This window comes from Apis florea, unplaced genomic scaffold, assembly GCF_048593485.1.
Source record: "Apis florea isolate Af1SG1 unplaced genomic scaffold, ASM4859348v1 contig_1615_pilon, whole genome shotgun sequence".
Taxonomy (NCBI): Eukaryota; Metazoa; Arthropoda; class Insecta; order Hymenoptera; family Apidae; genus Apis; species Apis florea.
In genome coordinates, this window is record NW_028256416.1 from 4,611,492 (window position 1) to 4,631,069 (window position 19,578).

Here is a 19,578-nt window from a genome sequence, read left to right on the forward strand (position 1 = left end):
AGTATAATATTATTATATTATACTAATTAATAAAAGTCTAATATTTATTTTACATTTATTTACTATATACATTTATAATACTATCTTTTGCTTTGATTATTAAGCATAATTTCTAAATAAAACTGAATGTAAAAAATTTATTAATATGTGGTGCCGATGAATATCTTTGAAATTAATATTTAAAGTTAGATGCAGTTATGATGAATTATGAAAAATTATAATGCAAATGAAGATGTTAACATTTTGTAATAAAAATATTATAGAAAAAAATGAAAAACATAAATCATAAAAAAAAAAATTACGAGTAGTCATTCACATGTATTAATAACATTAATGTAATAACGTAAAGATAAAACTTATCATTTCATTACTTAATTGGTGAATAATTTATTCGTTAAACAAATTCTCTATATTTTATAAAACACTGGAAAACTCGTCCATATTGCAACATATTATATTATTATTTACTTATCAAATATGTAAACTCATTTTATATCATTTAAAATAAGAATTTAAAACAAATTATATAATAATACTATAATAATATTATATTATATTTTATATCAATTATTTGTTTCATAAAAGAAATTGAAAATCCAAAAAATTTACATAATAATCGATAATTTTATTTATAAATAATTTTTATTTTTTTATTCCCTTATAATAATTAATAAAATAATACAAAAATAAATTTTTTTTATAAAACTCGATAAAATATAAAAAATTATTTCTAATTTTTTAAGAAGTCAATTCTTTTTTTAATATAACAGAAGATATAAGACCATATATAAAACCAAAGAAAATATTCATAAAAAGGAAAATACATTGGCAAATAATCAATATATGAATAATTTCTTTTTATTCAAGTTAATAAATATTTTCCATAATCAATCAAAGAAAAATTGAATCGTAATAAAACTGTGAAGGATCATTTTCGATAGATAAACATTAATAATATAACTATGTGTATATTTACTGAAACCTATGTTCTATGAAACATTGCACTGATCTATCTCCTTTCTCAGTATCATTCGAACCAGCGGTAGTATCATTAAACGTGCGCATCATGAAAATTCTTTTTATGACGAAATGCTTTATTATTATTTCATTGTTTATTATAGTAATTCAAGAAAACCTTGCACAATATATTCCTCCGACACCAAGTGTAGAACCTCTCTATCCGATAGGATTACGAATGTCTATTGCTAGTAAGTAGAATTTCTTATGTTCTTTTTAATTTATTTTTTTAATATTATTTTATACAGTTCTATTATTCTATTTGAAATTTAATTTTAATTTTTTTTTTTAATGAAACTATTAATAAAGAGAATAAGAATTATTGAAAGCGAGAAGTATGAGGAAATATTTCTATTTAATGAATAGAGTTTCCTTATCTAGAAAATAATATTTAAAAGAAAAATAGAAATGATGTCATAATGTATGATTATAGTAATAATTATAGTATAATATTGCAATCTTAAAAATTTTTTAATTTTAGCTTTGAGAAACAAAAATTATATTTATTTTGTTCATTGAAGCATAAATAAATATTATTTATATAAATATTGAAAAATACTAAATAAAAATTTTCATTGAAATTTATTTATGTAAACGTAAAATAAAAAAACTAAATTAAATAAGAAAAATAAAAATAAAATTCTACAGAAAAAAGAATTCGATACGTAATAAAGTATATTAATATACGGCAATGTGATATATAACAATGTAATTGTATTTTACAAAAATCAATTAAAACGAAACATTATTTATAACATAATATAATAATTTATAGATATATAAAAATTTTGTTTAAAATAATTAAAGTTCAATAATTCAATAATTAAATTATTTTTACAAACATAAAAAATTTTATGACAGAAAAATTTTTTTCCATTTAGATGAGGATGGCATCAGTTTAGTCGCGTATCATGTAAAATTTAACGATGATTTCTACAATCTCGAAGCAGGAACTATTGCCAGAGACATTATAAAACCACGTAATGGTCGTTGGGTATATGAGGATCGATCAACAAAATTAAAACTAGGCGATATAATTTATTATTGGGTTCACGTAGTTTATAATGGCCTTGGTTATAATTTACTTGATCAAAAACACGTAGTTAATGGTTCGTTTAAAATGAAAAAAATGGTTTTTATATAAATCGATTTTGTATAGCAATTATATCGGTTGCTTTTTTTTTCAGAATTTTATAATTATGATGCTTCACCATATTCGAAAAAAAATGAAGAAAGTATTCCTGAAAAAAAGATTGATACTTGTACAGCATCTTCGCAAACTAAAATATTTGAAAATAATTCGAAAAATCAATTATTGAATAGGCAAATCTGCCCAGGTCAATTGATTTTTGAAGAGAATTTTGATTCTCTTAATACGACACGTTGGACGATTCTTGAACGCTTTGCAGGTCTTCCTGTAAGATAAAACGCAACATATTTTAAAAACGTATCGTTATAAAATAAAAGAAAATTAAATTACTAAAAAATTTAATTCAATAATAAAACAGTTTTTTCATCATTTCATTTTAGAATTATGAATTCGTCGTATACATGAATAATATCGAAAACGTGAAAGTTAAAGATGGTGTTTTGCACATTAAACCAATTTTAACCAACGAGAAATATGGAGCAGACTTTATCCGAAGTAATAGTCTGACTTTAGAAAAGTAAAAATTTATTACAAAATCAATAAAGTATAATAATATTCATATTAAAAATCTTTAACATCTTTTTAGGTGTACAGGAATCGTTGAAAGCCAAGAATGCAAACGAGTCGCAATTGGATCACATATTATACCGCCTGTGATATCAGGACGATTAAATACTAAATCATCCTTTAATTTCCAATATGGTCGCATTCAAATTCGTGCTAAATTGCCTTGTGGTGATTGGTTATTTCCTTGTGAGTTTTATTCTACATTTTGTAAATAATCATTTATATTACTTATTCACATAATTCTAAATTGTTATATATACTGAAACAAATAATGTTTCTTTTCTGTTTAGAATTATAAAAAAAATGTTAAAGAATGTAATTTTTTTTTAACTTCGATTAAGAAAAAAAAAATAAAATGTTTTATGTAAATTATTTTCTATTACATATGAATTAAATATATATTTCTGTATATTTTGAATCATTATCATCAATATCAATTTAATAAAAATTTAAATTTTAATAAATAACTTGTTATTTTATTTCAGTGATTACCTTGGAAAGTACAGATATGTGCACAAAAAATTCATCGATTTATTGTGACATTGTAATAGTTCATTCAAACGGAAATTCTGTCCTTATATCACAAGATGGAAACGATTTGAGTGGACATTTTCTTTTAGGGGGTGCTCATGCAACAGATATAAATTCAAATGTTCCACAGGATAATAAATTAAATCTTCCCAAAAAGAAATCAGAAACTTTATGGTCAGACGGATATCATGTGTACGATTTAGAATGGAAACCTAATCAAATCATAGTTAAAGTTGATGGAGTAGAATATGGCCAACAAAATGTACCAGCATTGTACGATATTCCGGTTAGTAATAATTATCTGATAATAAATATTATTTTAAAATCCTTATTTTTTAATTCCATTCCATTTTCTTTCATACAATAGAATAACATTATTTTAAATCCATCATTGATATTATTAACAATTTTAAATGATTTATTACGATACATTCTATATTTTTCGTAGGTTTATATTAATATCGGTTTAGCCGTAGGAGGTCACACTATTTTTCCAGACAACTGCATCAGCGGTAACTATGTAAAACCTTGGAGAAATGTCGGATCGAAGGTATTTCTATTTAAACAATTTGATTTTTTTTTACCAAAAAAAAAAAAAAAATTATTTAACAAAAACGTATATTTTAAACACAATATTATTAATTGTAGGCACTTTACCACTTCCACTTAGCAGAAAACGATTGGATAAAATCTTGGAAAGTGAGCGATATCGGTTTACACGTAGATTATATTAAAATCTGGGCGGTTTAATTTTTTCTTCCATTTTTAACTCAAAAATATACTTAATCACTTATACTTATGCTTAAAAATATACTTAATCACTTTTTAATATACTATCCTTGGTTATATTTACATTCCTTCTTCGTTCATATAAATTAATAAGATATATAGCGATCAAAAAGGTGGTGGTGGTGGTACCAATATAGAAGGAGGTAACGGTTGTCGATAAGGCACGTCATCTGGATGAAAACCGGAGCCCAGTAATTCGATCAACCATTGACCTCGATAGCCATAACGTTTCTGATAATCAAGTGAGGCTCGAGGCCCATCTTCTGGTCTAAATTCGAACATTATTTTTTTTCTAGTATCCGGAGAAGCTATAATTCTTAGGAAAGTTTCTACACCGTTTCTTGGCCATTCCCAAAATCGTCCATTAGACCACAAAGTTCGAAGCATAGCTGTCCATCTTGAAGGGAACATATCGAACGGAAGTGTTCTAGCAACTCGGGTTGAAATAGTTCCACTGCACTCGATGATTATGCACAGCTGTATATGCAATAAAAGAATAATAAAATGATTTGCTCGCGCACTTTTAGTAAGTGTAGGTAACGATCAGTAAATATGATCGTAAGTCCACTTACCATACAGAATATTGTTAATGTGTGACTTGTGCGCATTTTTTTCTTTTTTTTTTTTGCTAAACCTCTACGTATGAACACAGGGAAAGTAATCCCATTGTTCATAGTGTCCACCAACCTTTATGTCTTCTGAGTGAGTGACAATTTCGTGCATAGAATACATTTTAACTTTTTCGTGATAGAATTGTCAATCGTTGGCAAAGACGTAGCATGATTTTTCAAATGATTCGCGCCACATTGTTCGACATCAGTTTTCTTTACTTTCACTGATTGCATTACGCCATATCACTACAATATACCAGATGATTTCTTTTCTATATGTATAGTCACCTTTGGAAGCGGAGTTAGTTGATATTCTACGCTTGTCCCGCGCTCGTCGTACCACGCTACCGACAACTCGAAGAGGAATAATATGGACTACACACGTAATTTGGTAGTTAGAGCTAATAGAAACTTTCTTAAGATAGTTATAGATAGAAAAATTATTTGTCTTTGATCTTTTTTTTTTGTTTTTGTCTTGCATAATTTTGCATAATTTCCCTAATTAATATAATGATTATATTATGTTCAAATCGAATGGTTTTTGAAAATACAAATGCAAAATTGAGATGCATAGTATCTTACGAATGAAATTTTTTTATATTTGAATGTAATTACTTTCACTTCGAAAAAGAAAGGAATAAATTATGTTTATGCATGAAATGTTTTACAATTAGCAAAGTATCGTAACTAATATGAATGAGCTTGAGAATGATTAAATTTATTTATGTCAGTAATTATTTTTGTATTTTTTTTCCTAATTAACATATAATATTAAAAAAATATTTAAAAAATTTAATAGTAAGCTTATAACGTAATAGTAAGCTTAAAAAAGATATAAAATTATAATTAAAATAATAATAAAATATACATATACGAAAATAAATATTATGAACTTTACATTCATATATGCAATTTTAAAAGATTATTATATTTATCGAATATATAAAAAATAATAATAATTCTAATAATTATAAAAAAATATGTATTTATATAAATATATATATTATTTTACATATATAGAATTAAGATTACACTGATAAATTTTTCTATATTATAGGTAATTTCGATTTTTCTTGTTCTATTGTTTAATAAGAACATATCAGATGCATTCAATATATACTTATTTATTCATGATTTTCTTCAATATAACATAGCAGGAACACCACTTTTTCACGAGGTAAGTTTAATATTCTGTGAAACAGAAAATTGCTATTTTAAAATTTTTTAAAAAAAAGAGAAAAAATACAAAAATAAGTATATAAAATTTACTTGCATTAAATTAATAATTATATAATAATCATTACATAGAAAACACAGTGGGATTTTGATCCAGAAATTGGAAAACAAAGACGAGTTAGATACGAACAGGAAAATGGTCATCATGGAGAATTTGCAATAGCGAAGTTAGGTATGGGAATCGGATACAAAGAACCATGGGCAGAGTCTGCACAAAAACTGATAAAAAACTCCTAATCTGTAAAAAACCAATGAAAATTATCTTAGTATATGTATTAAATTAATTGTAAAAATAGTAAATGTAAAAATGTGAAAATATTTTTATTAAATGTAAGTTGGATGTTATTATCTTAAATAAATTATGTATTGTATATATGTTAAATAATGTTACATATATTTCATTTTGATATATCTGTTAATCATTTTTTTCGTTCAATTATACGGATTATTTTTTTTTTAAACTTCAAAAACAATATATATATATATATATATAATACATTCATAATTTTACATATTAATTCAAGTTGATATTCTTTAAGAATTAATTATATTTTATTCAAAAATCTATAATTGCTTTTTTTTTAAAACTTTTTTCAATAATTTATGATTTTTGACAAATTTTAAGGTAAAATTTATTTCTAAGATTGCATCATTGTAACTCCAAGAGGTACAAAGTACAAAGTATCCTGTTCGACTTTCACTTGATAAAAGATAAAGTGGGGAGAGAATGGAGAATTATAACGGATATCAGAATAAGGTAAGTAAAGACGGAATCAGAAAAACAGAGACTGACTGTATGGATTGTCGTATTATATCTTTCCTGTCGTATTTTTTAAATTAATCTGTTTTTTTCTTTTCAGTGAAAAAAAATATCAAAATAAAAAGCACACGTATATTTGGCGTGTTTAAATTTTGTGACTATTCAGAATTTTTATTCTACGAATTGAAAGTGTTTGTGTACATGCACTTTGTAATCGTTAAAATGGCAAGATATACTTATGTAAGTATATAGTAATAAATAAAAATAAATGTACGAATAAAAAATATATCAAATTAAAATTTTACACGTGTATTGAAAAGGATATCGGGAGCATGATAATTCTAATTAAAATAAATTTCAAAATTACTTCTTGGTCTATATAATATATATGTCATATAAAATGATACTCTTTTTTTTTTTTTTTTCGTACTATTTATTATGAAACATTTAATAGATTCATCTAAAGTTATACGCTGAAATGTAGGACATTTTTTTATATATATTTTTTGTTTCGACATGTTAATATTAATTGAACTACTTTCAGACGACCGTCATCTTTGCAACAATAGCCATCACTTTTTTATTTGGATTACTCGTTGAAACCACAGCGACGATAGCTCAACCAAAGGCACCTAATTTTCAGTATTTTGAACGGTAAGAAATTAAAAAACATACAAATATTTATAAAGTTATGTTCGAAGTATATAAAAAATGAAGTGAGAACGGTAATTTGTTACACGACAATTATAAAAAAGATTATAAGTTACTTATATACATGTTAAATTACAATTAATATACAAGTTAAATTGATACAAAATGTATTAAGAAAACAATTGTTTAAAGCTATGAAACACAATTTTTTGATGAAAAAAAAATTACAGGATTGTAATAAATACCTGATTCACAGGCCTAAATATCGCTATCCATATTATGATGAAAATGGCAGAGGAAAATTACTCTATGGCTATGGAGGACCAGAATTATATCAATACAAAACTTATAGTGGCCTCGAAGGTATCCATTAAAATTAAAACAACAAGGAGCATTAAATTATAAATTATATATGAACAAATTAAAAATTAGTGATCGTTTGTGAAATAATGTGACATAATACATAGACGATTTTGTTTCCGATTACAAGAAAATAATTATATTTTATATTATAATAATTGTTAAGTAATAATAACATATTATACATATTTTCAATTTTTTATTATAATTATATTTTTTCTTGTCATCAGAAACATATCGAGTTACGTTATGGAATTAAAGAACATTACAAGATTGTTTATTCTTTTAATTATAACCAATTGTATTTTTAAATGCAATTGATCGATATGCTTAATTATGTCGTAAATATATGTTTCTTCTTCACGGATTATTATTTTTATTATTAGACACTGTGATCTATAATTATCGCGAAAGAAACGAATAAATATATTTATCTTAAGAGATAAATATTTTCATTAATGATATTTATCAATAAGATGAATGAAAAAATGTATTATATATTAGAATATTATGATTAATCAAGACAAAAATTACTATAAATACGATTACGAGTAATATTATTAAAATCGATCGTCTACGAAAAATTAGTGGAATGTGCATAGCATTTCTAGAATCTATGACATGTCTAATACAATTATTGTAAGGACGAGAAATGGCTAAATTCTAAGTCTAAAAACCTGATATCGTATATCAGAAAAGTCAGAAAAATTTGGAAAGATTAAAAAACGCAGTCATTTTAAATCTTAGTTAAACGCGCTTAATTAGATGCACAAATGTTTGTTTCGTGATAAGTGCATATACAAGTTTACAAGTATATAAGCATAATTGAGTATAGCGAGATAATATTGATAAACCAATCTACTACCCGCATAATGTGTGTTGGGTATTTTATTCCAAATGATCCTTGTCCGCCTTATCTTCGGCAGACTGTAACTGTCATACAAAATCCATCTCAGATTTATTATAATATTGTGTACCTGCTCGCCGTTTGAATAGTTGTCTCTCTATAAATTTCTTTATCTCGCTAATTATGAAAACACTTGATGTGAGTGCGACGAGAAACAAGATATCTATCAAAATTATAGAAAGAAATATTTTAAAAATTCAAATTTAAAAATAATAAATTTTAAAAATTTATCTTAAAAAAATACATACCTATAGCTGAAAGAGCTTCGGTTTGAAAAACTCGTTGTAACGGTGGGAAATAGATCACTAACATCTGTCCTATTACTGATAATGCTACGGCTACCAGGAACATTTTGTTACTCCATAAACCAATAGTAAATATTGACTTGGTCTAAAATATTTATGTTATATTTAATAAATGAAAAATATATATTATAATATTTAATAATAAATTGCACAATTTTATTATTTTTTACCTGTGATCTGCAACTTAAAGCATTGAACATATCGAAAAAAACAAAACATGTAAATGTCATGGTTGTATCTCTTGCAGTATTACCATCAGTTCTCATCTGATAGAAATAAAATACAAAAAAACAGAATTAAAAGTTTAAAAGTAAAAATTAATATTTTTTATTTATTATTTATTTATTTTATTATTTTATTTATTATAAAACTTACCTCTTTATTATAAACCCATAAAGTACCAATAATAATAATAGTAGCTGATAATAGTACATTAATAATAAGATGTCGCGTAATCATTGGTTCTTTTATATTACGTGGTTTCTGTTTTAATACATCTTTATCAACTGGTTCAACACCAAGACTATAAAAAATAATTGTATATATAAATATTGTAATATGATTTATTAAAAAGATTTTATCACTCTTAGATTACCTTTGAGCAGGTGGTCCATCCATAATAATATTTATCCAAAGAATTTGCATTGCGTTTAAAGGATTTGCAATACCCATTAAAGTAGCAAGTGCAATTAAAGATAGAGCAGCTATACTAGTACTCAATTGAAATCTTAAAAAATTTCGTATATTATGAAAAATTCCTTTTCCTTCCTCAATTGCAGCACTATAACACATGTTCACAATTAAAAATGAATAAATATAAAAAATATTGGCAATTAATAAAGAAGAAATTAATATTTACATGATAGTTTCAAAATCATCATCCACTAAAATCATGTCTGCAGCTTCTTTACAAACATCAGTACCATTTTTACCCATTGCTATGCCTATATCTGCTTTTTTCAAAGCAACACCATCATTAACGCCATCACCCGTCATACCTACTATATTTCCTTCCCTTTGTAAAGCTTTTACAATAGCCAATTTATGTTTAGGTGTGACCCGATAAAATACACTAACGTTATTAATACATTGTTCTAATTGATGTTCGGACATCAAATCAATTTCATCTCCAGAAATTAGCCGCGAATGAAGTACATCTAATCCAATCATACTTGCTAAAATAAGAAAATAAATACAATATATATAAATACAATATAATCTTCATATATTTTTATGAACTATGAAAAATTCGATGAATTCATATTATACCTATTGCAGATGCAGTTTCTTTAGCATCACCTGTAACCATTTTAACTTTAACACCGCTATTTATCAAAGTCGTTATAGATTCACGAACGTGTGGTCGTGGAGGATCGCATATACCAATAAGACCAACATACATTAAATCTTGTAATGATTTTCCACGTGCTAATCCAATTACTGTAAATATATTAAAAAATATTACATAAAAGGATTAAAATTATCAGTACATTAAAATATACCTCTTAATCCTTGCTGCCCAATTTCATAAGCTTCTGTTAAAAATTCTTCATCTTTTTTTTGATTCAAAGAATATTCTTGACCATTAACAGAATATTTGGTACATAATGGTAATATCTTATCCAAAGCACCTTTTACAAAATATATTTCTTGCTTATTCTATAACATATATGAAAAAATATATAAAACTTATAATAAATATTAATTTTTAATAAATGATATTAATATTTGAATAATTAAGAAATGTATTTTACCTCTCCATATTTCGGTGTACACTTCACAGCCATCATTTTTTGCTCAGATGAAAATGGATATTCTTGTAATCGCAAATACTTATCAGAAATTCCATACATTCCATATTTCATTGCTAATGCTATTAATGCACCTTCAGTTGGCTGACCGAGTAAAGTATCATTTTGTATTATTGCATTATTGCAAACACATCCTACTTCCAACATATTACTAATAGCATTGCGTGCAAGATTCATATTATCACATTTTCGAATTCGTACATCTCCTTTATCATTATAACCAGTCCCAGTAATATCAGCTATATATCCTTCTGATGTCACTAAAATTGTTGCAGTCATTTCATTCTTTGTAATGGTGCCTGTTTTATCGGAGCATATCACATTTACGCAACCTACACATTTAATAACATAATAATTATATATTTTGATTAAATTTGATAAATATTATATAACTATATTGTATACATTCATACCGAGTGTTTCTACTGTTGGTAATTTCTTTACTATAGCTTTTCTTTTAACCATTCTCATAACACCCAATGCTAAAGTTACAGTCACAACAATAGGCAAACCCTCTGGTATAGCTGCCACTGCCAAACTTACACTGATAGTAAGCATTTCAAGTAAAGCTTTGCCTTGGATCCAGCCAAGAAGCATAATAATACCAATAATGCAAAATGAATAAAAAGATAATTGAGTGCCCAAAATATGCATACTTCTTTGAAGTGGTGTTTTAGGAGCTTCTTCTGCTTGCATCATTGAAAAAACTTCTCCAAATTCACTTTTTTCTCCTGTATTTACTACTATACCCTACAGAATATTTTTTTATATATTTATAAATTATTATATAGACATTATAAATACTGAAATTTATTTGTTATAATAGAACTTACTTTCCCATTGCCACAACGCACTAATGTACCCATAAATGCAATATTCCTCTTTGTTGTCAATCCATTAGCTTTAAGTAATGGAGCTGTTGACTTTTGTGCTGGTTCAGTTTCTCCAGTAAAACTACTTTCATCAATTGCTAAATCTATTGCTTCAAATATCCTGACATCTGCAGGTACTCTATCACCAATATTTAAATAAACTATATCACCAGGAACTAAATTGCGAGCAAGAAATGTTTCTACTCGGCTTTCTCGTAAGCTGTAAAAAAATATTAAAAATATTATATTACCATTAAAATTGTTTAACATTAAAATATTCTAATATATTAAAACAATAAATAGGTCTAACTTCCATCCTCAACCTAGAACTGTGCATCTTTAAAATTGAATATTTTAAATAAATGTTGCAGGGAAAGAAATTTCACCTTATTGATCTATTGATTGGAATTGGATACTACATCTTCTTTTTTAAGAAAGTAAAGTAATACTCCATACAAAGGGTTAATATATCCTCCAAAGACCATATTTCTAGGAGAAATATTAATTTAAATAAATGCTACCAACAATTTTTAATTATACTTGACATAACTTTTATCTAATAAATATTTAATGAATAATCAAAATTGACTTACCAGTGACAAGTTGGTGGCACCAATTTATTTAATTCTTCTAAGGATTTTTCAGAACGGTATTCTTGTACAAATGCAACTGTCACTACTATTATAATAGCCTAAGAATATATGTAATTTATCAATATAATACTTATTAAAAGATAACTTAAAAACTATTTAATTAATAATAAAATTATCATGAAATACTTACCACTGTAATACTAACAGCATCATCAAACTGCCTCATACATACACTAACAAAGGCAGAAGCAAGAAGTAACAGAATTAGAGGATTTTTAAACTAAAAAAAAAAAAAAGAAAAGAAAAGATATATTTAATTACATAAATATTATATGTACATAATATTAATATACAAAGATAAATATACAAATACTTCTACCTGTTCAAGATATTTTTTCCATGTTGGTTCTTGTTCCTTAACACTAAATTCATTAAATCCAACTAACTGTTTTCGGTGGTCTGCCTCTTGCCACCAAAGACCTGTTCTTACATCAACATGCAACCTAGCTGCAACTTCCTCAGCACCAAGACTGGCTGCTTCAGCTGTTGTTAACCACATTACTGAAGTTTGATCTTTATCCTTAAAAAATTAAAATAACAATTTTTTTAGACAATAATCTCTCAGTTTTTTACCATTAATTTTTAAGATATATATAAGAACGAGTTTCTAACCTTTATCAAGAACTTTCATTCATTTTAAAACAATAGACAACAATATTAATAAAATTAGATGCATTATTTTTCAATATTTACTTTAAAAATATACGAAACTTCGATGTATGTATTTACAATATTCATAATACATTATTAAATTTATCTAAAAATCTTGCACATTCTTACGACTTATCAAATAAATTATCAATATATTCAAATATTAAAAATGTACAGATTAATTTTAATAATATTTTCCATTTGACTATACATAATGAGATACAAACTACAATGAATTAATCAATTTATTCACATTTTATAAATATAAAATAAAGTATCATTTAATGTCACATTAACATGTGTAAGTATTAATATTATCTTATACCATGTGATCACATTGTAATAAGATATTTATATAAACATATAAGAATGTATTCTAAACATAAAAAAAATTATTACTAATATTTAAGAAATATTTTTTCAAAAATAATTTTATCTCTCAATTTTTATAAATTTTAAAACTTGACAAAATTCATAAAACAATGAAAAATTGATGTGTTAAAATTATTTTCGAATATATCATGAATTTGTGCAATAAAACAGAAAATAAATAAAAATCTTTCTTTTCTTTTACAACAATATATAAACATATAAACATAATTATAAAATATATAAACATAAGTTGTTATCTAATTAAAAGGAATAATTTAATTACTTTTTAATTTTTTATTTTTTACTTTTAACTATAGCAACTTTTTAATCTATTAATTTATAATCTTCTATTTTTATTGATTGTATTCAAAAAATCAATTCAAAAAATCATCCAAAAAATTATTGAGTTCTAAAATAAAATTTATGTTGCATAGCTATAAGAATTATTAATATGAAATAGAATTCGCAAAAATAATGTAATTTTAATTATTTTTTGCAAATTTATATAACATTAATTTCGAAATTTATATTCTATAAATTGCAAATATTTCTCATTCTAGTGATTATCGATCCGTTTTTCTTAGAATGCACAAGGTCATATTGCTATACTTATTACCTTAGTTAAGTCAACATATTCAGAAAATTTCCTGTTATACTACTTTTGTTGTATACTTTTCGAAACACTATATATGTATATATATATTCAATAGAATAAAAGAATTTTTGATATATAGATGTTATATTAACAACAAACAAAATTTTATTTATAAATAAAATCATAATTAACAATATCAGTCTCAGCAGATACTATTGGTAGAGTAAGCATTCGATCGATACTGAAACATTTGAAGATTGCAATAAACTTTTCATATTAAGTAACATATATATACATATATATATATATATGTATACATGTATACGCATATAATATGCGTATAATATACACATGTATTCCAAATATTTATTTATTTTACATTATAAATATTTATATGTCTTAAATTCAATTGATTATTATTATTATTAAATAATCAAAAAAAATTGTATGAATATTTAATACTCGAATAATTATATAATAACATTAATTTAAAATTTTTTTACCTCTTTTACCGGTGCATTTTTATTACGTTCCTTGTCAGTAGTTGTAGCAGCAGTATCAAGTTCATTATCTTCGAAAAGTTTTTCGTATTTATTACTTGCTGTGTCTTTCATTTCTTTTAAGCAACGTTTCGTTCTTCCTTTTTAAATATATGAACTTTTTAATTGGTAAATATAAAGTCACAATTATATTCGTTGCTTATTGTAATATTAAATTCCTGTTACGACAGGATTTTACGATATTTTGAATAAAATACGTAATAAATTATCAGTCCGGTTTTACAGTTTCAAAAAAATGAACATATAGTTCATGATCCAAATAAATTCCTGTCAAAATGTAATGACATAAAATATACATGTACATATATTAATGTATATTATATTATGTTTGTATAGAAATTAAATGCTGTCGAATTTTATTTACGCGAAAATCAAGCAAATAAATTTCTAACAATTTTTAATTTAATATATTCAAAAAAATAGTAAAAAAAAATTATTATTTTTATAAATTTATTGAAATATATAGTAAGTCTAAACAAATTATTGAAGAATTTGATAAATTCGAAGAATTTCGATTATTATATCATATATGAATATATAATGATATAAATTATAATGATATGAATTAATTTTAAATATTAGTTTCATTAAAAAATCTAAAACTGTAAATTATTGCGATATTGATACTTTTTTTAACAAATATATAATATTACTCACTTTTATTTCTAATAAGCAATCGAAATGCAATGTTATTTTAAATACTCTTTTTAATCAAATATTGATTTAAAAAGAAAATGAGAAAAAATAATTTCAACTGAATACAATTGCTACTAACCTACTTTCAAATTAAACCAAAGATAACATCATCGATTTTCTGAAGAAATAAGTATAGATAGTATTCTAATGATTATTTTAAATAAAAATATTAAATATCTATTTGATTTACATTACAAAATAATTTAATTTAAATAATATTTATCAGAAAGAATAATATTAATTATATGTAATTAATTTGTGATATATAATAATCAAAATAACCTATTATTAATAAAAATAATATAATATTTAGTTTAGAGAAAAACATTGCAGCACTTTTAATGAATATTATACACGTGATAAAATGTTAAATAAAAACTTACTAATTATTTAATAAAAAATAATAAAAACTAGATAAAAAAATATGTATGATTTTATCTGTTATTGAAATACATTGATAATTGATTGAAATAAAATTGAATTGTTTCATTTTATTTGATATAATGAACTTAAGTAATGTATAATCAAACAAGCATATAACTACACAGTATTATTACAAATCGATAATAGAGATTCTTTTTGAGTATACATAAATGAATATAAAACTTTATATTTTCAAAAATATAAATAAAAAGATAAATGAATACGTACAAACGTATTTTATCCTTAAGGATTGCAAAATCCTTTTAATATCCGAGGCATGTCGAAGGATCTAATCCCGATGTGTTGGCAAGTGAAATACATAATAAATTGCTTATAAATTACAAATTCCGGATAATTATATTGCTTTTGAAACTTCGTTTCGATTGAATTAATAGGTTTGTCTTCAATAAGAAATTATTTATATATTTATAGAAAAAGATCACTACAAATACAATGTTCGATTGATGTATAATTACTGAATGACAAAGTGACAAGTAGTAGTAGCGAGAACGAACAGCGCTACTTACCGTACTCTGTTGGTACTGTGCTCAAAATGCAGCTATATAAATGTGCATGTATGTCATGCACATATACATTTCATCTTGTTATGTGATAAAAGTAGAACAGATGTGTTGATCCAACGTACGACGACCTTAAGTTGCTTCCAAATTCGTATATTTCTGCCGAATATTTAATTATACTGCAGTGTATTTACGTTTTCAACGTATAAAATAAAATAATATATTGAAAATTATGTATGCACAATCACTTGTAATGTTAAATATAGGATAATTTCAATATTATTCACATGAATTAAAAAATCAATATTAAGTGTATTGTTCAATAAAAAAGAATATAATTTTAGATTCTTATTTCTTAGTTTTTCATTACATAAGTTAAATACAGTACATGACAATTTAAACCATATAATTATTGATGTTAAATCTAATTAATAAAGATACTGATTAATCTAAAGATATTTTAAAACATAATAATGACATTTTGAGAACAAAAATATATAGAATTACATACAAGTGAAACGATAGAACTGGTTATTTAATTTTCCCGCTTATCACGTTGGTATAATATATACAATATTGTATTTAATTGGATCATGTAATTTATTAATGCTTATTAATTTACGTTACAATAAGATTTTTAATTAATTAAAAAGAGTTTTATATAGAATATAAATATATTTAATCTTATTTTTTTTCTTTTTTGAAACATAATAAAATATAATATGACTTATCAAATTAAAAATTGATAATGAAATAAAATAAAATAATCAAAATATTTATATAAATATGCATATATCGTTTGTTGCATTCATTTCTATTAATTGTTTATAAAATTGTCATTATTAAAATACTTCAAATTTTCAAAATAGAAAAATCAGTAAAATTTTATATTTTAATTATAAAAATTTTGATAATAATTTAAATGAAAACAGGATGGCGTTGTAATGCAAAAAATTATAAATAAATGTACCTATCTTTAGATCGATTGAACATTGAATTAGTCACTTAACGGCGGTAGTTTGTATACATGTTAAGTGCCGCGGAAAAATAACCTCTAATGGAAAAAATTAAATCCGTACAAAATAATATATCAAAATGTATCAAAACTATCTGTCCATCACCGGAACAACTTAGCATAATAACGAATAATATAAAATGCGAAAAATGTGGACTCGTATTTAAAAATGAACCGCGATATCGGTTACATGATCTTAAGGTACATCAGCGTAAAAATTTAGATAAAGCAATAAAAGAAAATGTACAATATCATTGTCCGGTAGAATCTTGTATTTATGCTCCAAAAGCAGAAAGACATTTTAGTACTATGAAATATCTTAAACAGGTTAGTGTTGTCATATAAAAATATCTTTTATCAAATATTTCAATTATGGCATAAAATTTAATATTTTAATATATATATTTAGCATTATCTTAAAGTACATGCAAAAAAAACACATGCATGTACTCGTTGTGACAAAAGCTTTTCTACTGAAGCAGCAAAGGAAGGACATATGAGAATATGTGGAATTGAATTCATATGTTCTTGTTTAAAAACTTATACTTCTTATGAAGCCTTGCTTACACATGCAAAACGGTCGTTACATAGTATAGATGATAAATATAAAAATTCTTTAAGGTAAATTAATCATCAAAAATAAATATTTTAATATTTTATTTTTTTATATATATAAATATAATAGTATCAATATATAATAGTATCAATTTATATTAATCAACAATTTTACAGACGCACAAATTCTAAAGCAATGAGATTGATTTTACCAACTAGTCAAACGGAAATAAATAAATTAATTACAATACTACCGACAAATCAAAATGAAAATAGAATATCAGATAATAATGGTTCCATACAGAAATTAACATTAGATATTGGTATACAAACTGATGAATATAAAAAGAATAAAAGAATATCAAGTCCATTAAAACATATTAACAATAGTTATTATCATAATGGAAAACGTGGAATATCTAAACAAACGCAGACAAGTATTTTCCAAAAAGTTAAACAAAATGTAATATCCATGGAAACACAAACTACACAAGCTTCACAAGCATTTAAGAATTCATTGAAACTTCAGAAACATGGAAGAAATTCTGTATCTCAAAATTCTGATTATACACTGTTAAAAGAAGACCTTAATCTTGGCAATTTTACAGCTGCAAATTTATTTCCTGGTAGTCCATTACCACTTCGTCATGATGATGGATTACAAGATTTTTGGGAAGAAAAGAGTACATCAGGTACTCAAACAATACCTGAAAAAGACATGTTTGAGGTTCTAAATGATAATGTTACTCAAACAGAATTTGAAACATTTTACGAACATAGTACAAATCCATTAATGCAGTGTACTCCAAAGAGTACAGTTGCTTTAATGACTTTACCTTATGTTGAAGAAACGTCGAATGTTGAAGGATATTCTTTTGTATCTTCAGATAGCATATCACGATCAGATCCCATGCTTACAGACAAAACTTTTGATGACAAATTTAGCAGTATAGAAACTCAAACAGAACAAGCTTATTCATTTTTTGATTCAGATCCTTTAACTAGATCATTTGCTTTAAGTTCTATTGAAACACAAACTACAAATAATATTGATAACATGGAACAGCTATTATACAGTAATACATGCACGCAAACTTGCGATGAAATACTACCGACTGATCTAGGATTATCTAATATTCAAACACAAACACCTTGGACTCAACTCGAAGATACTACTGTTTCTGCTGAAACACAAACAAAATCTTTGATATGTGAAACAGGTTGTAATATTTCAATAGGTGCATGTCGTTCATGGTTGAGTACTCAAACTAGTCATACTGAAACACAAACTGATTTACTTAGTATTTTTGAAAGTCTTCAATAATAAAGTATTTAATTTTTGTGCAAATGGTGATATAACAATTGATATTTAAGTAATTTGCATTTGGTATTGTAAAATAAGACTAATTTTTCGTATTGTTATTTAGTACTTTGGTATTTTTTATATTTTATTACAAACTAATTATATGTATTTAAGTTCCTGTATATGTGCAATTTGTTAATGAAATATTACGTGCATTGATTGAGAACTGCATTTTTTTAAAAAGAATATTTTAAATTTACTGTATTATACAGTATCCACACTGCCATAATTTTAAAATATGTATTGTTTATACATATGTTTCCAGAATAAAATCATACACATTGCAGGCAATGTAGTTACATGTAACTTATTAAAATATTAATTTAAGATCCTCATAATGGAAAAAATATTATTAATTTTCAATTTAAATTTTAAGGGGGCAAATAAGCCTTGAAATTTTTTTTTAAAAATTAAACGTAATCTAATTTTAAATAAATAATTAAATTAATGAATTTAATGAAAAGGTATTTGAGATAATAATAATCAAATTATTGCAGCTCAAAATAAATTATTAATATAAAATTGATAAAATATTTTTATAAATATTGATCCACAAGTTTTAAAATGTTTATGATTGTTAATGTATTATGATGATATAAAATATTTT

The 19,578-nt window shown here is 24.3% G+C and overlaps 6 protein-coding genes across 14 annotated transcripts; 4 read left to right on the top strand and 2 right to left on the bottom strand.

The window, feature by feature from the left end:
• The first annotated feature begins 1,007 nt into the window (after positions 1–1,007).
• B-gluc1 (beta-1,3-glucan recognition protein 1) lies at positions 1,008–4,098 on the top strand. 2 transcript variants are annotated; one of them, XM_003690314.3, is made up of 8 exons: positions 1,011–1,208; positions 1,899–2,126; positions 2,205–2,434; positions 2,548–2,684; positions 2,754–2,920; positions 3,220–3,551; positions 3,714–3,815; positions 3,914–4,098. In XM_003690314.3, the coding sequence occupies exons 1-8, from the start codon at positions 1,067–1,069 to the stop codon at positions 4,013–4,015; spliced, it is 1,440 nt and encodes a 479-aa protein (XP_003690362.3). In that variant the 5' UTR covers positions 1,011–1,066; the 3' UTR covers positions 4,016–4,098. The 2 variants fall into 2 exon arrangements, with proteins under 2 accessions (XP_086773860.1, XP_003690362.3); XM_086917734.1 differs by having other exon boundaries at positions 1,008–1,208; positions 3,714–4,098.
• LOC100870450 (uncharacterized) lies at positions 3,580–4,956 on the bottom strand. Its single transcript, XM_086917803.1, has 2 exons — positions 4,627–4,956; positions 3,580–4,531 (listed from the first exon to the last, which is right to left on the bottom strand). The coding sequence occupies exons 1-2, from the start codon at positions 4,726–4,728 to the stop codon at positions 4,160–4,162; spliced, it is 474 nt and encodes a 157-aa protein (XP_086773929.1). The 5' UTR covers positions 4,729–4,956; the 3' UTR covers positions 3,580–4,159.
• Positions 4,950–6,283, top strand: LOC100870566 (uncharacterized). Its single transcript, XM_031919515.2, has 3 exons — positions 4,950–5,056; positions 5,723–5,842; positions 5,974–6,283. Exons 1-3 carry the CDS (start codon positions 5,036–5,038, stop codon positions 6,136–6,138), a joined length of 306 nt encoding a protein of 101 aa, XP_031775375.1. The 5' UTR covers positions 4,950–5,035; the 3' UTR covers positions 6,139–6,283.
• On the bottom strand, positions 5,631–16,513 carry SPoCk (secretory pathway calcium atpase). 7 transcript variants are annotated; one of them, XR_015295210.1, is made up of 18 exons: positions 15,746–16,061; positions 14,342–14,665; positions 12,540–12,740; positions 12,351–12,440; positions 12,161–12,258; positions 11,529–11,787; positions 11,109–11,445; positions 10,639–11,027; positions 10,387–10,543; positions 10,154–10,324; positions 9,744–10,059; positions 9,480–9,665; positions 9,260–9,407; positions 9,055–9,150; positions 8,828–8,969; positions 8,650–8,742; positions 5,939–6,139; positions 5,631–5,856 (listed from the first exon to the last, which is right to left on the bottom strand). XR_015295210.1 is itself a non-coding variant. In XM_086917708.1 (17 exons), exons 2-17 carry the CDS (start codon positions 14,450–14,452, stop codon positions 5,849–5,851), a joined length of 2,802 nt encoding a protein of 933 aa, XP_086773834.1. In that variant the 5' UTR covers positions 14,453–14,665; positions 15,746–16,061; the 3' UTR covers positions 5,631–5,848. The 7 variants fall into 7 exon arrangements, 5 of the variants coding, with proteins under 5 accessions (XP_086773834.1, XP_086773825.1, XP_012347690.1 ...); XR_015295211.1 differs by having other exon boundaries at positions 5,935–6,139; XM_086917708.1 differs by lacking the exon at positions 5,939–6,139.
• Positions 6,033–8,039, top strand: LOC100868032 (uncharacterized). 2 transcript variants are annotated; one of them, XM_086917822.1, is made up of 5 exons: positions 6,033–6,231; positions 6,527–6,658; positions 6,762–6,901; positions 7,206–7,315; positions 7,569–8,039. In XM_086917822.1, the coding sequence occupies exons 3-5, from the start codon at positions 6,863–6,865 to the stop codon at positions 7,684–7,686; spliced, it is 267 nt and encodes an 88-aa protein (XP_086773948.1). In that variant the 5' UTR covers positions 6,033–6,231; positions 6,527–6,658; positions 6,762–6,862; the 3' UTR covers positions 7,687–8,039. The 2 variants fall into 2 exon arrangements, with proteins under 2 accessions (XP_086773948.1, XP_086773943.1); XM_086917817.1 differs by lacking the exon at positions 6,033–6,231 and having other exon boundaries at positions 6,657–6,695.
• Asciz (ASCIZ zinc finger protein) lies at positions 16,110–19,262 on the top strand. Its single transcript, XM_003690313.4, has 3 exons — positions 16,110–17,380; positions 17,463–17,674; positions 17,786–19,262. Exons 1-3 carry the CDS (start codon positions 17,096–17,098, stop codon positions 18,930–18,932), a joined length of 1,644 nt encoding a protein of 547 aa, XP_003690361.1. The 5' UTR covers positions 16,110–17,095; the 3' UTR covers positions 18,933–19,262.
• The last annotated feature ends 316 nt before the right edge of the window (positions 19,263–19,578 follow it).